Source organism: Geotrypetes seraphini, chromosome 7 (assembly GCF_902459505.1).
Source record: "Geotrypetes seraphini chromosome 7, aGeoSer1.1, whole genome shotgun sequence".
NCBI classification, from domain to species: domain Eukaryota; kingdom Metazoa; phylum Chordata; class Amphibia; order Gymnophiona; family Dermophiidae; genus Geotrypetes; species Geotrypetes seraphini.
The window spans coordinates 189,559,649-189,585,918 of record NC_047090.1 but is presented as its reverse complement, the minus strand read 5'-3'; the positions used below and the strand labels follow the sequence as shown (position 1 = coordinate 189,585,918).

At 44.3% G+C, this 26,270-nt stretch overlaps 1 protein-coding gene across 5 annotated transcripts in view; it reads left to right on the top strand.

Annotated features, from left to right (window-relative positions):
• Positions 1-26,270, top strand: part of LOC117364169 (uncharacterized transmembrane protein DDB_G0289901-like) — a 374,119-nt gene that overhangs the window by 14,608 nt on the left and 333,241 nt on the right. For all 5 annotated transcript variants that reach the window (XM_033953100.1, XM_033953103.1, XM_033953102.1 and 2 more), the window contains exons 6-9: positions 733-756; positions 18,394-18,414; positions 19,656-19,679; positions 25,789-25,809. In XM_033953100.1, the coding sequence (XP_033808991.1) occupies positions 733-756; positions 18,394-18,414; positions 19,656-19,679; positions 25,789-25,809 (90 nt within the window). The remainder of the gene's footprint in view (positions 1-732; positions 757-18,393; positions 18,415-19,655; positions 19,680-25,788; positions 25,810-26,270) is intronic.

Sequence of the window (26,270 nt, the reverse complement as noted above, 5' to 3'; positions counted from 1 at the left end):
GGGGGCAGGATCAAGAGCGACAGAACCTAGAGCGATGCAGGCATGAGGAAAAGTCCCACAGCTTCTGTCTTTGCTTTTGCCATGCTGTTTAGCGGTACCGGCGCAGCCGAAGACAGGGCTTATAGAAGCTAAGTGAGCTGTCTGTATCATTGGGACCCCTTGCCATCTCCTAACGCTGACCCTGAGAATAGAGAGGGTGGTTCCGGTATCTGGTCTTTCGGTAAGTTCAAACTTTTCTTCTCGGTATTTGTTCTTCTCCACTCATGTAGAAGTAAAAAGCATTAAATTGATAAATTGATAATTAATAAATTATTGTAATGAATAGATATCATTTTTCCCTGATTTAATATAAATGAAAGAATGGGGAGGGTGAGTATGTTTTTGATTTTTAATACTTGTTGGAAAGTGAAGGAAAGAATTTAGTTTATGGTATATGTATTATTTGATATTTGAATTGTGGGTGGGGGAGGGATAAATGTTATTTAATGAGAAAATTTTATGGAATTTCAAGTGATGTATTAAGTTAAAATGTTATTACTTTTTGTGCACTTTTGCAGCCACTGTGTCTATCTCTGTATACATTTGCGTGTGTGTGTTCATTTATATATCTGTATCTGTGTTCATATGTTTGTCTGCCTCTATTGACTGATCCAAATAAAGTATATTTGCTGCTCTGTGACTTTCCCATGAGATGTTCTTTTCTAAAATCACTGCTCTCATCCTTCCATTTAGAGTGTCACAACAAATGATAATCCAGTAAGTCCAAACTCTATTTCTTCTGAACAATTGCAAAACTATAAAGTATTAAATTCATGTTACTGTATGAGAAAATCTTGCTCTTTTGCAGCCACTGTATCTATCACTGTGTGCATTTGTGTGTCTGTGTATACCATCCAGTCCAGTTGATTTGCTACTGTTCAGTTTGTCAGACAGGCCCATTACATTATCTAGAATTAGAGAAATTTGTTTAAATTTCTCTGATTCATCAGAACTGAACACCATCCCCCTGTTTTATTAAGGTGCGCTATGCGTTTTAGCGCAAGTTTAGCATGCACTAACCGTTAACATGTCCATAGACTAACATGCATGTATTAACGTTTAGCGCGTGGTTATTGCATGCTAATATTTAGCGTGCTCTAAAATGCTTAGTTCATCTTAATCAAAGGAGTCCCATATCTTGTACCAGTAATGCAATGAGATAAAAAAAGAAAATCCAAAATGTTGCACACAGGAGATGAAGCAGCAAAACAACAAAAAGATTGTGGAACACAAGATCAGATATAGCAGTGCCCAAATGACTTAAAAATAATAATCTTAAAAACAATCCGAAAAGGATGTATATAGGCACAAGTGACACATAAGATAAAAACCAAATAACACAGGCCGAGTAAAATGCTTTCTTCGGGGGTCTTATAGGGTCCTTGGCTGTCTTAAATATAAAAACGTGACAGTCACAAAAAATCCATGCAGTTGAAGAGGCTACAAATGAACAGCACAGCACAGAAGTCTCCAATATAAGCTCGTATCTTGATACCATGCCTACTGTTATGAAGTTATTTGGCCACTTAATAAACTACAAACTGGTACATCTGATTTTTTGTCCCACAATCTTTTGGTTGTTTTGATTATATTTATTTTTATTTCTCATTTAATGTCCCTCTTAATGCAAAAGGTCAAAGCGGTTTACAAAACAAATCACAATGAAAAGAACGCCAATATTAATAGGAAAGATAAAACAATCAAACAAAAGACATTCTTACAATCAAAATTAAAAATATAAATACAATATACTATTAAAATGGTTAAAGAGATATCACGTGATGCCATGATCTGGGAAGCATGCTGTTAATTGCTTCTCCGGCCACCTTCCCGAATGCATCCTGCTATTGCTTGTTTTCGAGCCTCTCTTTTGGTGTATTGGTGAACTATAGCCCCTGGATCACTTCTATCTGCTCTGCCGATGGGTCTGCAGCATTGGATGGCTAGTAAACCCTTTTGGAAAGACAGGGAACACACTCATGCGACCGTGGACAAGATGGTGCTTTCTTCCAGCCCAGTGGAGCCTGATGCTCCTCCTGCGTGGGTGGCTGAGATCTCGGCGGAGGTCACCTCGGTGCTGGAAGTTGTGCTCTTGAAGTGACTCCAGCCTTTGGATTCCAAGCTGGAGCTTCTTCAGAGCAAGCTGGATGGAGTCAGCCGCGATCTCACCCACTTTCAGCAACGGGTGAGCGATGTCGAGGATCGAGTGGGGAGCGTTGAGACCTCGCAGATGCAGCAGCTGAGCTGTTTGGTGGCTCTGGAAGATCGGCTGGATGACCTTGAAAACCGCAATTGGTGGAATAACCTGCGTTTGGGGCTCCCTGAGACTGTTGCTGGTTCCGATCTGCGAGTCTTCCTTGAGCCCTGGCTGCCTGAAGTGCTGGGGCTCCTGGTGAGTATGGGCCCCTTTTGGATTGAACAGGCCCATCAGATTGGCATGCAACAGGAGGGAGCCACCCGGCCCCGCGTAGTCATTCTGCGTGTTCTTAATTTTGCACATAAGACCACTGTTTTGCAGGCTATTAGGAGAGGCAGGCATCTAACACACGATGCTCAATGGGTCCTGTGCTTCCAAGATTATTCTTCCAGGGTGGCTCAACAGTGACGTCAATTTGGGCCCTTATGTTCCCGTCTATTCACCCACAAGATCAAGTTTGCCCTTCTCTACCCAGCGAAGTTGTTCATTTCACACCAGGGGCCATCCACTTTTATGACACTATGGCAGAGGCACAGGACTTACAACGCATTCCGAAAATCAATGAAAACCACTCTGACAAATTCATCACCTAAACAGACTGACCTTCGCTCACCACGCTTTTCCCCCTATAAACCCGAAGCAATCTCTCAGGCAACCCCTCTCACTTCCCTCCCCTTACAAACCCTCTTACTTTTCTTCCCCTTACTACCCTTTTCTGTAACATTCTCCCCTCATGCATTTGTAATTCGCTGAATGTCCAGTCTTCTTTCGATGTGAACCGCCTAGAAGTCGTCTGACTCAACAGATCCTATAGAGTTTATACACCACTGGCGAACCTTAAGTGAAACAACACTGAATGAACTAGCCCCATTAATACCTAAAAACAGAATTTGCAGGCCTTCCGACAAATGGTTCGACACCGAAATACTACAACTAAAAAGGCGCTGTAGACAATCGAAAGAGCCTGGAAAAAACAGAACCAGGATCAAACCAAAGTCAAATGGAGAAACCTAATCAAACAATACAAGATCAATTAATGAAAAACGGAAAGCTTATCACTCCAAACTAGTTGGCACAGCAACCTCAGACACTAAAATGCTCTTCAAACTAGTAAAGAACCTCCCTGACACCAAGCCTCTCAGCCACCCAAGGAATCCACCCACCAACAGCCTATCAACTAGCTGACCAATACAAAAGCAAGATCACCACAATCAGATCCAGCTTCAACAACTCACCAACATACCTCAACGAGATTATAACAAAACCTACAACAAAAGAACCCATAGCAGCAGACAGGGCCTGGACCACATTCCCACTAGTTCAATGGTCTGACATGGACCGTCTCTACAAAAAATATGGGGAGAGAGATCAAGATGGTGTCAGGAGCGGACGCCTGAGCGAGCTCTGCTGCTCGTTCTACCTGCATTCACGTTGGGTGTCTCTTCCCCGGTGGCGATATGGGGAAGAGGAAGGGAGTTTCCCGCTTGGCCCCTCCGGCAGTTGAACCCCCTCAACGGCTGATACAGACTACATTAACGAGCATCTTTGCTCGCACGAGTGAGGAGACCTGAATCACTTCGGGAGGGAACCCGGATCTTTCGGGGAACCTCAGCGCAGAGAGTCAGACTACTTTGAGTCCTGACCAGAGGCTGGTTCCTCCCCAGCCCGGAAGTGCACAAGTGCAGGGAATGCCTGGAAGCCGATGGCCCCGAGAGGGAGAGTTTGATTCCAGCATAGGAGGGACATCCCTACCAAGCCCTTCAGTAGAAGGAGGAGATGGGAACTATCAAGAATCTCCCTGCATTTTGGAAGAAGAGGTGAGAGGTGCCTTAGGAGGGAATATTATCAGTTTTGGGGAGATGAAGAAACCAGACAAGATAGATATGGAGGCGCTATGGCAGGCCATATCAGTCATGGACACCAATCTCAAATTGACTTTATCTACTATTAAAACAGATTATGGAACCGTCTTTTCCAAGGTGGAACAACAAAGGGTACTTCTTACTAATGTGAATGAAAGGTTGGAGAAACAGGAAAATAATTTGAATGAAGTAAAGAAGGTACAAGTGGAATTGGTTAAGGAGAGATCTTGTTTCCTGCAAGATGGAAAATTTTGAAAATCAACTGAGGAAAAATAATTTAAGATTTTTGAATTTTCCAAAGTGTCCTATTATTTCACCAGTTGAGATGGCTAGGAAATATTTCCGTGAGACTTTAGCCATTCCATCAGAAAATCTACCTCCAATTGTTAGAGCTTATTACTTGAATATAAAGACAACACAAGGGGAATCCACACCTATAGAAACTCCAGTGGATAAAGTAGTGGATATGAATTTGTCTTCATTTCTGGAAAACTCCATTGAGGTTGTCACCCATAAAACTACCAGGTTGTTGACTCTAGCCTTGGAGAGTGATAGGGAATTTATTCTTTGTATGTATTTTCGTCATATAAATGATAAGTTTTTGGGCTCTAATGTTCGAGTTTTTCCAGATTTAGCTCAGAGGACACAGAGACGTAGGAAGGAGTTCTTGTCCTTGAGGTCAAGAACCCTGGCTCTGGGGGCTATATTTCTTGTTAAATTTCCTGCAAAGTGTTATGTATCTTTTCAAGTTAAGAATTTCCTTTTCTTTGAGCCCAAACAACTTTTGGAAGTTATTGAATCAAAAGAGAGAATGATAACCATGTCTAGTGATGTATGACCTGCCAGCTGGCTGTAATTCGGGAATCTAATGCCGTGACCTTAATTAATTAATCTGTTACTACTATTTAGAAGTTTATTTCTTTTCTTGATCTTTATTTTTGTGGACAAAAAATATAGCAAAGCATCATGTGACTTAAATAGCTGTCCTCATATCTCCTAACAAACGCCACTCCTAAATTCAGAGCCAACCTCATGCAGTGAATTCAAACCACACTCACGGAAGGTCAATTCCCACCTGAACTAGGTGAGATTATAATCACCCCTCTATTGAAAGATCCCAAAGGCCCAATAGACACCCCCTCTAACTACAGAGCCATCGCCTCAATCCCACTGTACGTTAAAATAATAGAAGGACTAGTAGCACAATACCTCACCAACTACCTAGAAGACCATAACATACTTCACCCCTCTCAATCAGGATTCAGATCCAGTTATAGTACAGAGACATTATTAGCAACGCTACTAGATACAGCAAGACAGCACCTTAGTAAAGGAAGAAGAATGCTGCTAATTCAATTCGATCTCTCAGTGGCATTCGACCTGGTTGACCACACCATACTACTTCAGATACTCGACGCCATAGGGATCTCAGGAGTAGTATACAACTGGTTCCAAGAATTCCTAAAAACAAGAACCTACAGAGTCAAGTCAAACGACCACAAATTGGACCCCTGGTCTAACCCCTGTGGAGTCCCACAAGGATCACCGCTGTCGCCTATGCTCTTCAACCTCTTATCATCCCTTGGCATCACCCTAGATAGCCTAAACGTAACATCTTTCAGCTACGCTGATAATATAACCATTCTACTCCCCTTCGACATCCAAGACCCCACCTCGTTAGGCAACCTAAAAACATCACTGGAAGCAGTGGAAGAATGGATGCTAGTCCACAAACTGAAATTAAACTCGGACAAAACAAAATTCCTACTACTTGAAAAGGACAAAACCCCATCTATAACAGAACTAGAAATAAACGCCACCAAATACCCCATACAGCCCTCTCTCAAAATCCTTGGAGTGTCGATAGATAGATGCTGCACAATGCAGATCCAAATCAACAAAACCACTCAAAAAGCATTTTTCACCATGCGCAACCTACGAAAAATAAGAAAATTTTTCGAAAAAGATCATTATAGGATCATAATCCAATCCCTTGTCCTAGGACTAGTGGACTATTGCAATATCCTATACCTTCCTTGCCCCACAACCTTGATAAACCAACTACAGACCATTCAAAACACAGCCCTCAGGCTGATCTACTCACTTGGAAAATTTGACCATATCACCAATGCCTACCTAGCCTCACACTGGCTACCGATACGAGCTCAAATCCAATTCAAATTCTATTGTCTCTTATTCAAAGCAACAAACGGAACTGGACCCACCTTTCTCAACAACCGTCTAAATCATAACAGCATATCCAGACCAAGAAGAACCCAGTCCCTATTCTCCTACCCACCACTCAAGGGAACTCAGCGCAAAAAAATGTACGACGGCCTCCTAGCGACGCAGGCAGCGAAGCTGGACCCCTTCATCTTCAACCTGCTGACAACTACAAGTGACTTTAAATCATTCCGAAAAAAAATCAAAACTCTGCTTTTCAAAAAAACTATACAACCTACTTATTCCCCCCTCGCTTCCTCCCCCTCCACGCAAACTACCAGCTAACCTCCTCCCTTCTACTATTATCAGCACTATGACCCTTTCAAGAAACCAACCCTAAACCTCTTCTTCCCTTCTAGTGATCCTACCTCTCCCCTTTGCCTTACTATTCAACTCCCCTAATTTGTAATTCCCCTGCATCCACTGTATAAGCGTCCCCTGCATCTACTGTGTAAGCGTCCCCTAAATGACAACCTCCTGGAAATGTCCAGCAATCTTATACTGTAAATTGTAACTTCCTGAAAATGTCCAGCAATCTTATACTGTAAATTGTAACTTCCTGGAATTGTCCAGCTATCTTATAATGTAAATTGTAACTTCCTGGAAATGTCCAGCTATCTTATACTGTAATCCGCTTAGAACTGCAAGGTACAGGCGGAATAGAAGTCACTAATGTAATGTATGGTGGTATAGAAAAATAAAGTTATTATTATTATTAATCAGCTGGGAGATGCCTCCAGTTCTCCAACACCTACCCTGTCATCCAAGGCGCCTTGAGGTGGTTGATCTAGGCCGCCAAGGGGACTTGTGGTCAACCTTGTTTTTGTTTTTTCTCAATCCTTCATCACCTCGCCCATTATATGGTTGTTTTGGGCTTGGGGGCCTACTCACTTGGGGCTGTTTTTGGGGGTTTTTTTTAGAGGATCCCCTTGCCATACTTTGCTACCCAAGGTTCTATTTCTGGAGGGGTACTCCCTCTTGGTTTCTTGGCTTGGGGTTTCTCTTTATGTTGACTTGGATGGCACCAATGAGGCTGGAGCGGTGTTGCCGAGTGTAGCCCCTGGGCTTGATGGAGCTGGACTAAGTGGCTTTCAAGCCATTTTTTTTGAACAGACTGTGGACATTGTAGACTTTGGTTGGAGTGTTTAGTTGTGTGTGGTGCTTGTGGAGGTGGTTGGTTGAGTGTGGCTGTTTGAATGGGCGAGTTGCTTGGTCTGGAGGACCTTTGGGGTAGGGGGATTGTTTCTCTGTTCCTCTGGGCTATGACTTGGGGGATACTGGTGAGGGTGCTTCTTGTTGGATAGTGTGGCAAGGCCGGGGCCTGTGGATATGTTAGGCTCCGGACAGTGCACACGATAGCTCACCTCTGACGTGCTTCCATAAAGTTGGAAGTCCTGCTGGTCTCAATGTTCACTCATAAAGCATGAAACAAAATCCAAAAGAGTCAGTTTATAGTTCATGCCAACAATCACTTTATTGTGGGCTTATACTGGGAGCCAACTTCCAGTCAGTCCGGACTCCAAGTAACCAACATAAGTTCCCAAAACAAAAACAGAGCTGATGAAAAATAATTAAGTCTCAGCTCTCACCTTTATACAGGTAAATAATTGCCATCAGATGCCGAGAGATAACTCTCCAAAACAATGTTGTTATCTTTAAAGTCAGACAGTTAACTAAGACTGCTATTAGCACTGCCTGTAGTGCTGTGTCCAAGCCTGAGAGGTAAGTAGGCTTGGCCCCAGCCAGCTCCAAAGGAGTTGGTGGGGGAGGGGAGTAAGCGAATCCACCAAAAATATTTCTGTTATAACAGAATGCCCAAATGGCCCCACAAACCCATCCAGTTGTACAGTGGATTCTCCCCAAACTTACTTCCTCATTCTTCAGCATTCAAAACACAAAATATAAACTTAACAGTGCATTTCTCTTCAGTATAAAAAAAAACGTGTTTTTTTTTTCCAGGCTCCCTTAAAGGGAAAAGTTCAGCACTGCTCTCATTCTTCCCTCAACTGCAAACAGCTGCTGAGAAGCAGTCTAAACAATTGCTCACCTGAGCAGGAAGACAAAAGTCCCACAAATATGTAACCTAATGTTCTTCCATAGGCATACCTTCAGGAATATAAGCAGTTTCCTGGCAATCCATAGGTTCTAGCTCTGCTGGCTGGTTAGCCACAGGGTCAGGGCCAAAATCTAACATCTCAACATCAGTAGAGCAGTGAGGATCAGGAGCATTGTCCTGGACACCTCCTTCCTGAGCTGGCTCAGGGCAGACTGCCTTCCTTCTCCTCAGAGCAGCTTCTAATACGTTTAGCCGGGCACGCCCAGTTCTCTGAGGGGGAGGGGCAGCCTGCAGCTTCTGCCTAACTTTCTTAGGAGCAGCAATCAGCTTCTGCAGCTGAGAGTTAGCAGGTGAGGTGGGAGTGATCTGAGGCTGTTCCAGGCTGTTAGGTTCAGCATCCTCCACTCCCTGGAGCTCGGCTAACTGAGATCTAAAGGGAAATGAACCACCTTCCCTATTCTTTCCCTCTGGCTTGTCACATTGATCAGCCCTTCTCAGGGCTGGGATAGGTTTAGACAAACCCCTGCCTGGCACAAACCGAGCTTTAAGGCTAGGGGTGTGACAATAGGGCTGGTGATGTTCTTGCCTGAGTTCTTCTCTGGCAGGGGTGGGGGAGCTGATTGTCCCCTGGGTCTTGGGTAGGTGTTTATATGTTTTTTTCCACTCTTTGTAAGTTTGGATTCGGGGTGGGGGCATCTTGGCGTGATCAGTCCATGGAATGGGACGCTTTTTTGGGGAAGGGGGTTGGGGGTTCAGTGGGGTTTCCCCTTGGGGTGGGGGTGGGATGGGAGAGTGGGGTTAGATGGTGGGGTATTTTCTTTTTGGGTGGGGTTTTCTGGTCTTTTGTGCCTGCAGTGACCGATCCTGGGTGGCTGTCTTCTTTTTTGGGTGCTTGTTTGGTTGGGGCAGGCTTGCGTTTCTCTTGGAGCTTTTCCTCCTTTTCTACTGGATGCCACAGGCTGGGATGGCATCTGAATGGCTCTTCTTTTTTCTCCTTGTTACTTCCTCTTTTTTATTCCATTTTTTTGTTAGCTGAATGGTGAGACTCGTTACTTGGAACGTCGGAGGTATTAATTCTCCTATTAAAAGAGCAGAGATCTTACAAAATTTGCAGAGGCTCAAGGCGGATGTTGCTTTGTTGCAGGAGACACACCTTATTGACATGGAGCATGTTAAATTACAGAGGGGATGGGTTGAGCGGTGCATCACAGTGGCTGCTGTTGGGAAGAAGCGGATTAGCGTGGATTAGAGTGGGAGTAGATATTCTTTTCAGGAAAGTGGTGACGGGGAGGCCGATATGTTTTCTGTACGGCAGTGATTGCGGGTGTTACAGTGTTGGTTGGGTGTATTTACGCTCCCAATACCTATGATAAAGCCTGTTATACTCGGTTGAAGACTCTTCTTTTGTCCAAGGCTCATCTACCAATGTTTTGGGGGGTGATTTTAATGTTGCTTGGGATTCCTGTTTGGATAAATCACGTCCTCCCTCTGGTGATGCTGTCCCTGAGGCTAAGGGTCTCCCTCAACTGTGTCATCTGTTGGATCTTTAGGATGTTTGGCAACTCTTACACCCGTGAGAATGGGATTACACCCATCTTTCTCAGGCTCATTCCACTCAATCTCGTATCGACTACCTGTTGATATCTCATTCCCTTTTTTCCGGGATACAGCGGGCGGAGATAGGGCCTTATGCGATCTCAGATCACGCTTGGGTGTGGATGGACTTGAGCTCCAATCGGGGACCGTGCCCCCGGGATGCTGGGCTTATCCTTTATGGCTTCGTGATGATTCTAACTTTTTGCCGTACCTTATGAAAGAGTGGAAAGTACCAATATCATAATCGCATACATCTGGAGAACCCGGTTCTCTACTGGGAAACAGCAAAGGCGGTACTTCGGGGTGCTATCATTAACTATGTTAGTAGGGTTCAGAAAGCCCGTGATAGGGAATTGATTCATTTGTCTGGACAATTGAGAGCTTGCCATGCTTTTGGTCATCAGCCCATCCCAACTAACAAACAGAATCTTTTATCTCTACAATCAGCCCTCAATGAGCTTTTATATCAGAGAGCAACCAAGTCCCTTGCCTACTACAAATTTCGCTTGTATGTTCATGGCAATAAGGGGGGGGTAACCTTCTGGCCCATTTGGTTTCCCAGCGGGAGGGTCGTAGGAAGTAGAGAATGACACGGTGACAAAATTCATCACCGTTCCCGTCCCCGCGGATAACCGTGGGAAATAATCCCATGTCATTTTCTAGTGTCTATTTCAACCTCAGTCCTTCTACACCAGCATTCTTCAAAGCAAAGCTTGAGGTTCAGTGGTTGTGCCCAATTATACTCTGATTCTTCCCTCTCTCCTTAAAGAATGACATGAAGATGGTTTCCCGCAGTTATCCGAGAGGACGGAAACGGTGATGAATTTTGTCACTATGTCATTCTCTAGTAGGAAGATCCTGAATCTTAGTGCTGGTGGGTCCATCCGGGTCACTAGTGATTCCGCTATTTGTGATGTCTTTCGACAGTTTTATGCAAATTTTTATGCTCCACCTCCTGATTTGGGGCTCCCTGGGACCTTATATTTAGATGGTCTTGATCTTCCTTGTCTTAATGGAGAGCAGCTTGCTCATTTAAATGCGCCGATTAGAACAGAGGAGGTGAAACTCGCTATCAACTAAAGCTCTGCTTTGAAAGCCCCTGGGGTTGATGGTTATAGAGTGGAGTTCTATAAACTTATGAAACTTGAAATGTGGCACCGCTTGCTGCTATGTTTAATGTTATGGCCAACGCTGAAACTATGCCCGAACATTTTAATGTGGCTCAGATCATAGTCCTTCCGAAACTTGGAAAGATCCTGTTCTTCCAGAATCGTATTGGCCTATCTCGCTTCTAAATTTTGATGTTAAACTTTTGGCTAAAATCCTGGCCAATCGCTTGGCTCGGCTGTTACCACTCCTTCTTCATGAGTCCCAGGTTGGTTTCGTGAAGGGTCGTTCCGTGGCAAAAAATGTGCGTAAAATACTGCTCTCTTTGGAATATAGCTCTCGTGTCGCTTCTCCCTCTCTGCTTATCAGCTTTGATGCTGAGAAGGCTTTTGACCGTGTTCGTTGGGATTATCTATATGATACTTTTGGATTTCAGGGTCGCTTTGTTTCCGCGATACTCCCCAGTGGGTTAATGGTTGTAGATCATCTTTGTCAGAGGTGTCCTTTGTCCCCTTTATTATTCGTCTTGGCCCTCGACCCGCTTCTCCGTGATATTCACTCAAATCCGGACAAGAGAGTTCTTTTGGGACATCATAGTTTTAAAGTTGCTGCCTTTGTGGATGATCTCTTGGCCCTTCTCACGGACCCGTTTTCGTCTTTACCAGCCCTCTTGGAGACAATTAGAGAATATGGTGATTACGCTGGCTTTTGATTAAACTTAGCCAAATCTGAGGCTCTGCCCTCTTCGTTGGCATTGCAGGCTCAATGGGGTGCCACCTTCCCTTTGCGGTGGGCTAAGGGCCACTTCCGATATCTTGGGGTGTATCTTGCGACCTCTATGACATCACTTTATTTGCTTAATGTTACTAAGCTTTTATCTGATACCAGGGTCCAACTTGAGGCCTGGAGGGACCTTCCTTTCACTTTGATAAGCCGCATAGCCCTTATCTGTATGGTGATTTTACCACACTGGCTCTATGTGCTGCAAACTTTGCCCCTTCGGTTGTTGCGAAAAGACCTTGCGCGATTGAACTGCCTATTTTCGTGTTTCTGTTGGAACAATTGTAAACCACACGTTCGTTTTTCCTATCTGGTGGGTGGCTGGTCTTGGGGGGGCCTTGGTCTCCCCGATCTCGGCCTTTACAATGAAGCCTGTTTATTACGGTATTTGAAAGATTGGTTACATGATGAACACCAATTTACTACTTTGAATTTGGAACGGGCTTTTTACGCACCTCACTCATTGGTGAGTCTCTTGCACTTATCTGCTCATGAGATTCCTGCTGAGTTTCGCACCTGCGTTCTTTTGAAATCTATGTGGGCTGTGTTGGGAGTTTGATGCGTAAAATAGGAGGGTACCACAGGTTGATGAACCAATTGCATCTTCATGGGAACCTGGTCTTTACTCCGGGTCGTGATTACCCTGCTTTTCTTAATTGGGCTGCTCACGGAATTAATCGGCTGGAACACCTGTTGGCTGAGGAGGGGGTCTGCAACCCCTAACGGCTCTTGGGGATCGCTTATGTGGGAATTTGGGGTGATACTTTTGCCTATTGCCAAGCTAAACATTATGTTCTTTCACTCCCTCCGGATCGGATTGTGAACCCCATGGGGGAGCGCCTTAGGATTTTCTTTGCAGAGGGGGCGCTCCACTTCACTTCGGTGTTGGCATTACATAGGGCCCTCTTGGAGTTCATTAAGCCCAAAGATGTGTTACTCATTCAAAGGAATTGGGGTCGAGACCTTCATATGGATCTTAGTCATTGGGATATTTTACGGGTCTTGCGGGGGGGTCCTCACTTGCTTACGGGAGAGCTGTTTTGAGAGTGTTATGTGCGAGTGATATATAGGACCTATTACACTAAGGTGCAATTACACAAAATTGGGGATATTGATTCACCTCTCTGAAATGTGGCCAAGACCCCAATGCCTTTGTTCATTCATTCTGGGATTGTTGGCTGGTCCAAGTATATTGGCAGTCTATAGTCCAGTAATTATGGGGTTTATTTCTGAGTCCCATTGCGGGTACTGTAGTGCAAATGGTTTTAGACCTACCAGGGGCCTTCCGGGGCCTGCCTTAGGGGGGACCCCTTCTGGTGGGGAGGGAGCCCCTTCTGGTGATTCAGACAGGTCGTGACCTGTTTGGGCCGCCGCGGGAGCGGACTGCCGGGCAGGATGGACCTATGGTCTGACCCGGCGGAGGCACTGCTTATGTTCTTATGTTCTTATGATGTCATAAGGTGTGTCTTCTTGCTCACAAATGCATTTTGCAAAGCTGGACTGCTTTTGAGCCTCCCTCTTTTTAGACCTGGAGATTTTTGGTGCACAATTTGGCCATTTGGGAGGCTCAAGACCAGTGTTCCCTCTAAGCGGGCGGGTGTTGTGAGCAAACTTTTTTCACTGTGAGCTAAAAATATCGGGCGCCAGCAAGTTATGAGCCAAATAAATATGTTGTCAAAGTTGCTGATACATGAGGACGAGATATTCAAAGGAATTTTAGGCCTACACGCTAAATTAAATAACGTTAAATAATATTTTTAAGAACACAAAACAACGCATTAATTCTTGAAAGTACAAAATTCTTTATTAAGATTGTTCTCTTCTGCCTTTTTCTGATTTCCAAAAATTGTAAACACTGTCTATGTTTACATTATTTCCTGTGGCTAAATAAAGTTTGATTCTAATTAGGCATTCCAAATGTTCTACTCTTAACTTATTACGAGTCTTTGTCTTTATAGCATTCATCAAGCTAAATCCTCTCTCACAATCGGCACTTGAAGCCTGAAAGGTGCCACACACGTCTAATAGAGCATTTAGTCCACTGAACTGTTTATGCTGCTGAGCAAAATTATACATTTCCTGAAGCGTTTGTATAGCTCCTGCTTTTACTTTTTCAGCAATAATATATTTGAACTCCGAATATTCTGAAATAAGCTGCCTTTTGAAACAATGTTCATCATCTTTGTTCATTAACAGAAAATAACGGTTAGATAATCGTGAAAATTGTTCGTTTCCAAATGTAAATTCCTCTAAGTTGGACGGATTTGAGATACAGTCTTTGTCGAAAACACGCCAGTCCTCTAATTCATTGTCAGGAAATCTTTTGTCCATATGATCACAAGTTTGTGTAATAAATGTAAGAATATGATCTGTTTTAATTACAGAATTACAAGATGAAATGAGAGTTTCAACATTTTCATTGAAATGTGGTTTTTCTCCCAGATATTGAGATCTGAGTTTCCTTAATTTGGCTTTAGTGAACTGGAATGCATCCAAAGGTGCCAAACAACTCTTCTGAAGAAGCTTACACAGTGATCCAAGCTCCTCAAGAACATCGCAGAGAATAAATAGCGCAACTTTAAATTCCAGATTACTCAATTTAGTAAGGCAGTATTTGTGCACGGGATCATTGTCTTCTTCCACCTGTTCTTGACAATATTCTAACAGGATGTCATAATTTCTAACCACTGCACTTACAGCAAAGTGCCGAGACAGCCACCTAACATCATGTATAGCTTTAAATGAAATGACATCTGAGTCTGCAGTATTAGCAATATCCTCCAGTTTGGCTTTTCGTACGCTCGATCTACTGAAAATCGTATACACGGTGCGTATTAGAGTTTCGTTCTCTTTCTTGAATGGGATCATTTTCCATGCATCGTCTATGCCTAGATCTTCGCGGTGAGCTACACAGTGTTGCTCTAGAAGATGAGGAACTGATTGACGTAACTTTGCAGCTACACCATTATGCTTCCCAAGCATGACTGATGCTCCATCGGACGTGAACATGACCATACGACTGAAATCTAAATCGTTCTCACTATAAAACTGCTTTATAGCATCAACTATAGCTGTGCTGTCACAAGCAGTTAGATGTTTGATGCCAGCAAAAACTGTCTCATGAATGTTGCTGCCACTTCTTCTAAATTTAATGTATATTATGAGCATTTTCGAAACAGAAATATCAGTACTTTCATCAATTATTAGGGTATGAAAAGGAGACCTCCGGATTTCTGTAAATGTTTCCCGTTTAACAATGGCATTTATGCAGTCAAGGAACTCGAAAGCATAGTTTTTGCTTCTCCAGCTATCAGGTATTTTTACGTATTTAGCCATGTGATTGTGAATTTCCTGGACGGATAGCATGGACGAATTCAACTTTACCGCTAGCAATATATTATCAATTAAAATGTTAACTCCCTCTGGACTTGATTTATATCTCTGTGCGTATTCGATTCTGTTGTTCCGACTATCGGGAGTTTCTTTCAAGAAATTCATTAGAAAACCTCGGCTTTGATTGTGAAGCTTTTGAACCGCTTCTAAATGAGAATTATGATTCAGATGACGCTTTAAATAATCAATTTTCCACTCAGACCAAGTCTTCCCTGTGCTCCATTCTCCGTTAACACCTGCTTTTCGGCATAGGGAGCAAATTAATGCGTTGTCCGTGTCGCTATATTCAAATATTTCTTTCATCGCCACTGTTTTCCGTCCACTCGCGTGCGGCAACGTGGTGTCAACCAAAAACTCGGTCAGCCATTCCTTCTTAAATTGGCTGCGCTTTTTCTTTGTGCTGCTACCAAACTCTTCATTCTCTTTACGCTTCGACATTTTCGAATGGATTTAAAAATTATTTGACTGAATCTATGGAAGATCGCAAAAGAAAGTTTATGCACACGCTTCAAACGATCGAAACTTGAAAAGAACTTGCTTCATGCATGTATAGATAAACAATGGCGCTCGTGCGGCCTCAGTTTTGTAGCGCATTACTAATTTACTAGTAGTAGTACCGTGTTTCCCCGATGATAAGGCAGGGCCATCAAATAAGACAGCCCCCCCTTTTTAGACAAAAATATAAAATAAGGCACCCCCGCAAATAAGCCACCCACCGATACCTGCGCTTACCCGAATCGAGTGGTACGGTGGGTGACTTCATGTGGTGCCTAGTGCAGGAAATCACTCGCGTCTGCTCTGACCGCCTCTTCCTGCACGAAGTCGGGCCTTATCCAATCAGGAGCTGCATGTCAAAGCAGCTCCTGATTGAATAAGACCCGGCTTCTTGCAAGAAGAGGCGGTCGGAGCGTACGCGAGTCCGGCTGCCTCTCCTTCTTGGCGAGCTGAGCGGACTGTCGGGATCGACCCCCCGCACCCCCTAGGTACGCCTCTGCAAGTCTTGCCTTGCCCGGATTTGCCGCTCTCTTCCGGTGTTACCCCCCCCCCCACCCGACTCTCCTCTCGCCGCCCTGCCATCTGCCGTACGCCTCTACCGATCGCCCCCCTCCCTGCTCGCACCCCCACCCCGACGTCCGATTCCTCCCCCAGCCTCCCCTTACCTTTGCGACGCGTTACATGGACTGCCAGCTCGCTGGGGCCAGCTGAGCCTGCCTGCAAGCACGTGTGTGCGCTGTGACGAGAAACTTGTGCGCTGCGATGTAATATTTTGTGCGCCAGCGCACGCCAGCGCAGCTTAGCGGGAACACTGCTCAAGACGTGATTGGTCGACCTTGTCGCAGACGTCATTTTTTTACTGGTCTGGGGAGTTTATTTGGCTTCCCTCTCTCCTGGTGAACATAGTCTCATATTGAACCATCTCACTTAGCTTTGTTGCTAGGCACCATGCTAGCTACCGGGATCGGTCAAAGCAGGCTTCTCTTAATTTTTGTGCTTTTTCCTCTTCTTTTCTCTCCTTTTCTTTTAAGGGGGGACTTCATATAGCAGTTCCATGGGCCACAAGAGTACGGGCCTTTGGGATCTTAGTGACCTCTTTGTCCTTTTTTTGTGTCTATCAGGGGGGTGGGGTTTGGGGTTTTTTTGTTGGATGGGTGAGGTTGGTGAGCTATGGGGAGGAGGGGATTGTTGCTTCTGTTTATTGTCTATTCAAATACGTTGTATTGTTGGATGCTGTTCTTTTGATTTTGTTCTGCTCCTTGCTGTCTATTGCTTGGCATTCTCAATAAAAAAGGTTTGAACATAAAATGGTTAAAATGTAATAACAGATTTACTGATGCCATGAATTTCAATTGGAGTTAACCTGGGAACGTTTTCTGCAAAAAATAAGTCTTCCAAAGTGATTTAAATTTGGCAAAGGATTGCTCAGATGTAATAGAAACATAGAAACACAGAAACATAGAAACATAGAAGAAGACGGCAGATAAGGGCCATAGCCCATCAGGTCTGCCCACTCTACTGATCCACCCCCACGTCTACTATCCTAGGGATCCCACTCCTGGTGACAGGTTCCCTTGGCTTAATCCTCTAAGGGATCCCACACCTCGATCACCTGCACCATGAGCTCGTTCCAAGGATCAACCACTCTCTTGGTGAAGAAATATTTCCTGGTGTCGCCATGAAATTTCCCGCCCCTGAGTTTGAGCTGATGCCCTCTTGTGGCTGAGGGTCCTTTGAGAAAGAAAATCTCTTCTTCCATCTCGATACGGCCGATAATATTCTTAAACGTATTGATCATGTCTCCTCTCTCCCTATGTTCCTCGAGTGAGTACAGCCGCAAATTTTTCAGCCTTTCCTCGTACAATAGATCCTTGAGCCCCAAGACCATCCTGGTGGCCATCCGTTGCACCGACTCTACTCTCAGCACATCTTTTCGGTAGTGTGGCCTCCAGAATTGCACACAGTATTCCAAATGAGGCCTCACCATGGTTCTGTATAATGGCATTATGACTTCAGGCTTCCGGCTGACGAAACTCCTGCGGATGCAACCTAACAACTGTCTTGCCTTAGATGAAGCCTTCTCCACATGATCAGCAGTTTTCATGTCTGCATTGATGATCACTCCCAAGTCTCGTTCAGTTGAAGTTCTAGCTAAGGTCTAGAAGATAAGGTAGAAGATTATTCTAAAACAATGGAGAGAGAGAAAATTATGCAGAGGAATGAGTAGATTCGTAGTGGGGAAGGAAGATCATTCTTGGGGAAGGAAGATCAAGTCTGTTGGAATCAATAGAACAAAGTAAACATGGAGTACAAGGTACAGTGAAAGAAGCTAAATCAGAGGGTTATGAAAGATGTGAAAGATGCCCTGATGATACATTTACCCAGACAATATCGGGGGAGTTGAAATCTCCCATAATTACTCTGTTACCCAGTTTGATTGCCTCCCTAATTTCTTGTTTTTTGTAGTCACTGTGTCTACCTCTGTTTATATGTGCGCCTGTCTCTGTATTTCTGTGTGTCTCTGTATCTGTGAGCATATATATTTCTAGCTCTATTGATTGATGCCAATAAAGTGACTTTGCTGCTCTGTGACTTTCCCATGAGAATTTCTTCTCTAAAATCAGTGCTCTCATTCTTCCATTTAGAATAACCCTAGTGTGAATGAGGTAAGTCCAAGCTTTTGTTTCTCTGAACTACTGCCAAAGTCAAAAGTATTGAATTGGTGTTATTGTATCAGAAAATCTTGCTCTTTGTAGCCACTATGTCTATATCTGTGTGCATGTGAGCGACTGGGTTCATATCTGTGTCTGCGATTATATGTGTGTCTAATTCTGTGTGTGTTCACGTTTGTCTGCCTCTGTTGATTAACTCCAATAGAGTGAGTTGCTGATTTATAACTTTTCCATGAGAAGTTTTCTTTCATGTCAAAGGTATTCAGCAGTATTGCATTCATTTCCCTTTATTCCCATTGTTTTTTTTTCCATTAATGTCTTCTAGCCTAAACTTTATTGTGGTTCCTCCTCTTTCCCTCTTGCTATTTGTTGTTTTTCTCTTTGGCTTTAGTTTGTATATGTCTTTCTTTTAATTTTGTATTCCAAGAAAGTATTTTGCCTAGAACTCAAGATAGGCGAGTAATCAAATTTTAAATAAACTTGAACTTGATCAAATGGATTGCCTTTAATACAGCATGCTTTACCATAGAAATAAAGGGGTTTTCCTATCATCCTACTCCCTACATGATGACTATCTTCCATTCTTAGCTGCCATCAGCCCTGTCTTCAGCTGCGGTACTGAAAAACCGGACAGCAAAGCCAAAGACAGAAGGTGCAGGACTTTTCCTCTTGCCTGCATCGCTCTACATTCGACTGCTCTCAATCATGCCCCTCAAAAACAAGAAGTCACTTCAGAGAGGGGAGGGGCAGGATCAAAAATGACAGAACTTAGAGCGATGCAGGCATGAGGGAAAGTCCCACAGCTTCTGTCTTTGCTTTTGCCATCCTGTTTAGCGGTACCAGCGTAGCCAAAGGCAGGGCTGATGGCAGCTAAGTGAGCTGTCTGTATCGCGGAGCTTCCTTGCCATCCCCTAATGCTGACCCTGAGAATAGAGAGGGTGGTTCCAGTATCTGGTCTTTGGTAAGTTCAAACTTTTCTTCTTGGTATTTGTTCTTCTCAACTCCTGCAGAACTAGAAAGCATTAAATTGATATTACTGTATCAGAACATTTTGCACTTTTGCAGTCACTGTGTCTACCTCTGTATACATTTGCGTGTGTGTGTTCATTTATGTGTCATATATTCATATGTTTGTCTGCCTCTACTGACTGATCCAAATAAAGTGACTTTGCTGCTCTGTGACTTTCCCATGAGATGTCCTTTTCTAAAATCACTGCTCTCATCCTTCCATTTAGGGTGGCAACTTAAATGGCACTTTAGTAAGTCAAAGCTCTATTTCTTCTGAACAATTTCAAAACTATAAAGTATTAAATTCATGCTACTGTATGAGAAAATCTTACTCTTTTGCAGCCACTGTGTCTACCACTGTGTGCATTTGCGTGTCTGTGTATAGCATCCGGTCCGGTTGATTTGCTACTGTTCAGTTTGTCAAACAGGCCCATTACATGATCTAGAATTAGAGAAATTTGTTTGAATTTCTCTGATTCATCAGAACTGAACACCATCCCCCTGCTTTACTAAGGTGTACTATGTGTTTTAGCGCAAATTTAGCATGCCCTACCCTCTAACGTGTCCATAGACTAACATGCACGTGTTAGCGTTTAGCGCTTGGTTATCGCATGCTAATATTTAGCGTGTTCTAAAACACTTAGCGCACCTTAGTAAAAGGAGCCCCATATCTTGCACCAGTAATGCCTTAAGACAAAAAACCAAAATCTAAAATGTTGCACACAGGAGATGAAGCAGCAAACAACAAAAAGTTTGTGGAACAGAAGATCAGATATAGCAGTGCCCAAATGAATTAAAAACAATAATCTTAAAAACAATCCAAAAAGGATGTATATAGTCACAAGTGACACATAAGATAAAACCAAATAACACAGGCTGAGTTCTGGCAAAGTAAAATGCCTTCCTCAGGGGTCTTATAGGGTCCTTGGCTGTCTTAAATATAAAAACGTGACAGTCACAAAAAATCCATGTAGTTGAAGAGGCTGCAAATGAACAGCAAAGCACAGAAGCCTCCAATGTAAACTCGTATCTTGATACCAGCATACTGTTATGAAGATATTTGGCCACTTAATAAACTACAAACTAGTGCTGCCCGATTCATGATTTTAATCGGTTCACCTATTCACTTCAGGAGAATCGATTTGAATCGATTTAAAATAAAAAAAATTGTCTTTCCAATTCGGACCCTCCCCCCCTCGCCCCCTAAAGTAGAAGCAGCAGTGCTGCTCTTGCTGGCCATCCGCTGCTGCACCTGCTTTAGAGGACGAGGAGGGAGGGTCAGTCAGGAAGTGCTGCTGTGCTGCTGTCTGGCTTCTCCCCATCGTCCGGTTTTCCCCCGGCTTCCCCCCTGGCCTCCCCACACCGTTTACCTTCTAGTTGCAGCCTGCACAGAAGATCATGGTTATAGCTTCTTTGCAAACTGGTTTTAGCTGTTTCCTCTGCTGCGATCCTGCCTCTGACGTCAGAGGAGGAACGGGACCGCAGCAGAGGAAACAGCTAAAAGCAGTTTGCAAAGACACTATAACTGCGATCTTCTGTGCAGACTGCAACTCCCTGGTGCAGGGAGGCCAGGGGGAACATGGAGGCCTTCAGAGTGGGGGGTGGGACAGGCCTTGGGGGGTGCAGACCTTCAAGGTGGGGAACAGGCCTTCAAGGGGGTCAGGCCTTCAATTTGAGACAGGCCTTTAAGGGAGGGACAGACCTTCAAAGGGGGGACAGGCCAGGGATGGTGGCATAGGCCTTCAGGGGGACAGGCCTTTAAGGGGGAAAAGACTAAGTGGAAAAAGCCTTCAGGGGGGGGACAAGCCTTCAAAGAGGGGACAGGCAAGTGATGGTGGAATAAGCTTTCAAAAAGGGATAGATCTTCAAGGAGAAACAGACCTTCAAGGGGGGGACAGGCCTTCAAAGTGGGGACAAGCCAGGGATGGTGGCATAGGCCTTTAAGGGGGGAACAAGCCTTCAAGGGGGGACAAGCCTTCAAGAGGGGGACAGACCTTCAAGGGGGGACAGGCCAGGGATGGTGGCATAGGCCTTTAAGGGGGGACATGCCTTTAAGGGGGGACAGGCCTTCAAGGGGGGACAGACCTTCAAGGGGGACAGGCCTTCAAAGCAGCGACAGGCCAGGGATGGTGGCATAGGCCTTTAAGGGGGGACAGGCCTTCAAGGGGGGACAGGCCTTCAGGGATGGGGTTCTAGGCCTTCAGGGGTAGGTGCAGGCCTTCAGGGAGGGACAGACTTTCAGGGGAGGGGGCCCTGGTGTAGAAGTACATGGAGGGAGGGAAGGGGGGTTCAAAGAAAAATGCATATGCCGGACTTTGGAGAGGAAGAAATAATGGATCTAAAAATAGAGCAGAGGGAGAGAGATGATGGACAATGGGATTTAGGGAGAGAAGGAACAGAAAGGGAGAGAAGTTGGACACAAAGGATGTGTGGAGGGGGATAGAGATACTGGATAGGAGGATAGTTGGGAAAAGAAAGGGAGAGATAGTGGACCCTGGGGTGGTGGGGAAGAAGGGAGAGATGCCGACTGAAAGGGTAGTTAAGAAAAGGTGTTTCTGTAGATGAAGACGAAGAAAAAGAAAGATATCAAACCTCCGGGGAAGGAAGGGAAATGGAAGGGGAGGACAGAGATGGAAGTTGGATGGTTAGCATGGAGAAAGAAGAAAGAAGGAGACCCTGGCAAGCAAGTTATCAGAAGACAACCAGAGCCTGGGACCAACAAGATTTGAATAATGACCAGACAACAAAAGGTAGAAAAACTAATTTTATTTTCCATTTTGTGATTACAATATGTCAGATATGAAATGTGTATCCTGCCAGAGCTGGTGTTAGACCACAACCGTGAGCTAGGATTTAACAGAGGAAAAGTCTTTTTTGTTTGTTTATTTTGTTTACACCACAGCGCCAGTGTGGTTAGGAGAAGGCAAAGGGGGGGGGGTGAAGAGGCTATAATATAAACCCACCAGGATGTTTGAAAAAAACACCTAATTGGGCAGGAAAATCGAATCGAATTGAAAAACCAATTCAATAGGCTGAATCGAATCGAATCGAAATTTTTTCCCTGAATCGGGCAGCACTACTACAAACGAGTACATCTGATTTTCTGTCCCACAATCTTTTGGTTGTTTTGATTATGTTTATTTTTATTTCTTATTTAATGTCCCTCTTAATGCAAAAGGTCAAAGCAGTTTAAAAAACAAATCACAATGAAAAGAACGCCAATATTAATAGGAAAGATAAAACAATCAAACAAGAGACATTCTTTCAATCAAAATAAAAAATATACATATAATATACTATTAAAATGGTTAAAATGTAATAATAGATTTACTGATGCCATGAATTTCAATCGGAGTTACCCTGGGAACGCTTTCTACAAAAATGTCTTCCAAAATGATTTAAATTTGGAAAAGGATTGCTCAGATCTAATATAAGGTGGAAGATTATTCAAAAACAATAGAGAGCGAGAGAAAATTATGCAGAGGAATGAGTAGATTCATAGTTGACCATTCTTGGGAAGGAAGATCAAGTCTGTTGGAACCAATGGAACAAAGTAAACATGAAGGAGTACAAGGTACAGTGAGAGAAGCTAAATCAGAGAGTTGTGAAAGACGAAGAGTTTTAAAAGCTATACAAAAACTTTTAAACTGACATCTATACCATAAAGGAAGTCATTTATTTGTGGTGCTATTTGGATTTTGTTGTTTTAGTATATTTGAATAAAACCTACACCTATGTCCATTTTTGACCTTTGCAGCTGCACCTCTAAGTCTCTATTTACCATTCTCATGTTATCATAGTCTCATTTTTTAAACTTAAGTACTGTTGTATTAGATTTCCTGTGTGAACTTATTCCAGGGATTATATCAAATCTGAACTTCTTATGATCACTGATATCAAGTGGCAACAACACCGTTACCTCCTTCACCAATTCATAGGCTCTACTAAGAACTAGACCTAGAATGGCATCACCTCTAATCAGTTCCTGAACCAGCTGATCCATAAAGCAGTCCTTAATTTCATCAAGGCATTTTAGTCCCTTGCATGCCCTGATGATACATTTACCCAGTCAATATCAGGGGAGATGAAATCTCCCATTATTACTCTGTTATCCAGTTTGATTGCCTCCCTAATTTCTTGTTCTTTGTAGACACTATGTCTACCTCTGTGTATATGTGTGCTTGTCTCTGTATTTCTGTGTGTCTCTTAGAGAATGACACGGTGGCGGGTTACCCGCGGCTAGCCGCATTTAGCCGTGGGTAACCTGCCGAAACGGGGAAGAAAAAGTAGTGGCCTCTGCGGGACGTGGACAAGGCCATTCACCGCCCCGTGGAGCGGTGAATGGACTTGTCCACACAGTGAGGCAATCAAGGATCGCGCGGTCCCCACCATCTCCCTCCCTCCCTCCTTACCGCCGTTTGAATTTCTGCTGGTCCACGCAAAAAAAAAAAGCCTCCTTCCTTTTCCCCTGCTCTTACCGCCATGCTCATGCTGCAGCTACTAAAGCCAACAGGAAGTCTTTCCAACGTCAATTCTGACGTCGGAAAGGACGTTCTGGGCCAGCCAATCTCTGCCTGGCTGGCCCAGAACATCCTCTCCGACATCAGAATTGAGTCGGAAAGACTTCCTGTCGACTTTAGTAGCTTCAGCATGAGCATGGCGGTAAGAGCAGGGGAAAAGAAAGGAGGCTTTTTTTTTTGAGCGGCAGGGAGGCAGCAGGCTGGCTTTGGCTAGGGAGGGAGAAAGGTAAGCAGGCAGGATTCGGGGGTGGGGGTGGGACAAAGTATGGAAGGCAGTGAGAGGGACATAGGAAGGAGGCACTAGGGGCACTAAAGACATAGGAAGGAGGCACTGGGGGCACTAAAGACATGGGAAGGAGGCACTAAGGACATGGGAAGGAGGCACTGGGGCACTAAAGACATGGGAAGGAGGCACTGGGGGCACTAAAGACAGGAAGGGGCATTAAGGACATGGGAAGGAGGCACTGGGGGCACTAAAGACATGGGAAGGAGGCACTGAGGGCACTAAAGACAGGGGCACTAAGGACATGGGAAGGAGGCACTGGGGCACTAAAGACATGGGAAGGAGGCACTGGGGGCACTAAAGACAGGAAGGGGCACTAAGGACATGGGAAGGAGGCACCGGGGGCATTAAGGACATAGGAAGGAAAGAGGGAGGGAATAGAAAGGGACAATTCTTGGGCCTGAGTGCAGAAAGAAAGAAATGAAAGAAAGGATACACAGACAGAAGGAAATGCAACCAGAGACTCATGAAATCAATCACCAGACAGCAAAGGTAGGAAAAATGATTTTATTTTCAATTTAGTGATCAAAATGTGTCAGTTTTGAGAAGTTATATCTGCTGCCTATATTTTTCGCACTATATTTGTCTATTTTTCTATAGTTACTGAGGTGACCGAGCTTGTGGAAATGGGGCAGAAACAGGGTTTTAAAATTTTAGCCCTAGTAGTTTGCCGGTCCACAAAATAATTCTTTTATATCTGCCGGTTCACGGGTGTAAAAAGGTTGAAAAACACTGATGTAGAGTATGCCGGCTTTCTTTTTCGCCCAGCCGCACGCGTTCAAAAAGCCGCGCTTGCACGGCTGCTCAAGTTGATCAATCTTCTCCTCTCTTACAACTTCCTGTTTCCGGTTGCGTCAGAGGAGAATATTGAACAAATGAGCACCCGCACGTGCAGCTGGGCGAAAAAGAAAGCCGGCATACTCTACATCTAAGGTGAGATGGAGAGAGAGAGATGGCGGAACACTGCAATCGGTCGGGTGTCTGCTGTTTTTCTATCACTGCCTGCCTGCGCTCACGTTCCAGATCCTCCTGCATTTTTAGTGTGCACAATTGACCTGATTCGAGCTATAGGTGAACATGGGGGACACGTCATTGTAAGGGAGGACAAGTCAATTGATTTATTTTATGTTCTGTTTTTACTACAGGGCAGAGGGACTGAAACAGATTCTCAGTGCAGTAGTAGTAGTGGCAGGACTCTCTTCTGTCTTCATGGTGTTTCGCAGTACTGAGGCTTATATGGATGCTGCGGGGACGGTGACGGGGCGGTGAATGGGATGGCAGTGGCGGTGACGGGGTGGTGAAAGGGATGGCGGTGACGGTTACGGGGTGGTGAAGGGAACGGCGGAGACAGGGCGGTGCAGAGGATGGTGGGCCGGGGACGGTGCAGTGACGGGGACAGATTTTTTCCCCGTGTCATTCTCTAGTGTCTCTTTCTGTATCTGTGAGCATATGTGTTCCTAGCTCTATTGAATGATGCCAATAAAGTGACTTTGCTGCTCTGTGATTTTCCCATGAGATGTTCTTCTCTAAAATCACTGTTCTCATTCTTCCATTTAGCCTTTTCTTAGTGGAAATGAGGTAAGTCCAAGCTTTTGTTTCTCTGAACTATTGCCAAAGTCAAAAGTATTGAATTTATGTTATTGTATCAGAAAATCTTGCTCTTTGTAGCCAGCGGCAGCGAAAAGGTCAAACTGAATGCTAGGAATGATTAAGAAGGGGCTCACAAACAAATCGGAGAGGGTTATCATGCCGCTGTACCTGGCTATGGTACGTCCTCACCTGGAACATTGCGTCCAGCACTGGTTGTCATACATGAAAAAGGACATGGTACTACTCGAAAGGGTCCAGAGAAGAGCGACTAAAATTTTTAAGGGGTTGAAGGAGTTGCAGTACAGTGAGAGATTAGATAAGCTGGGCCTGTTCTCCCTTGAAAAGAGACTGAGAGGAGACATGATTGAAACATTCAAGATAATGAAGTGAATAGACTTAGTGGATAAAGACAGGTTGTTCACCCTCTCCAAGGTAGGGAGAACGAGAGG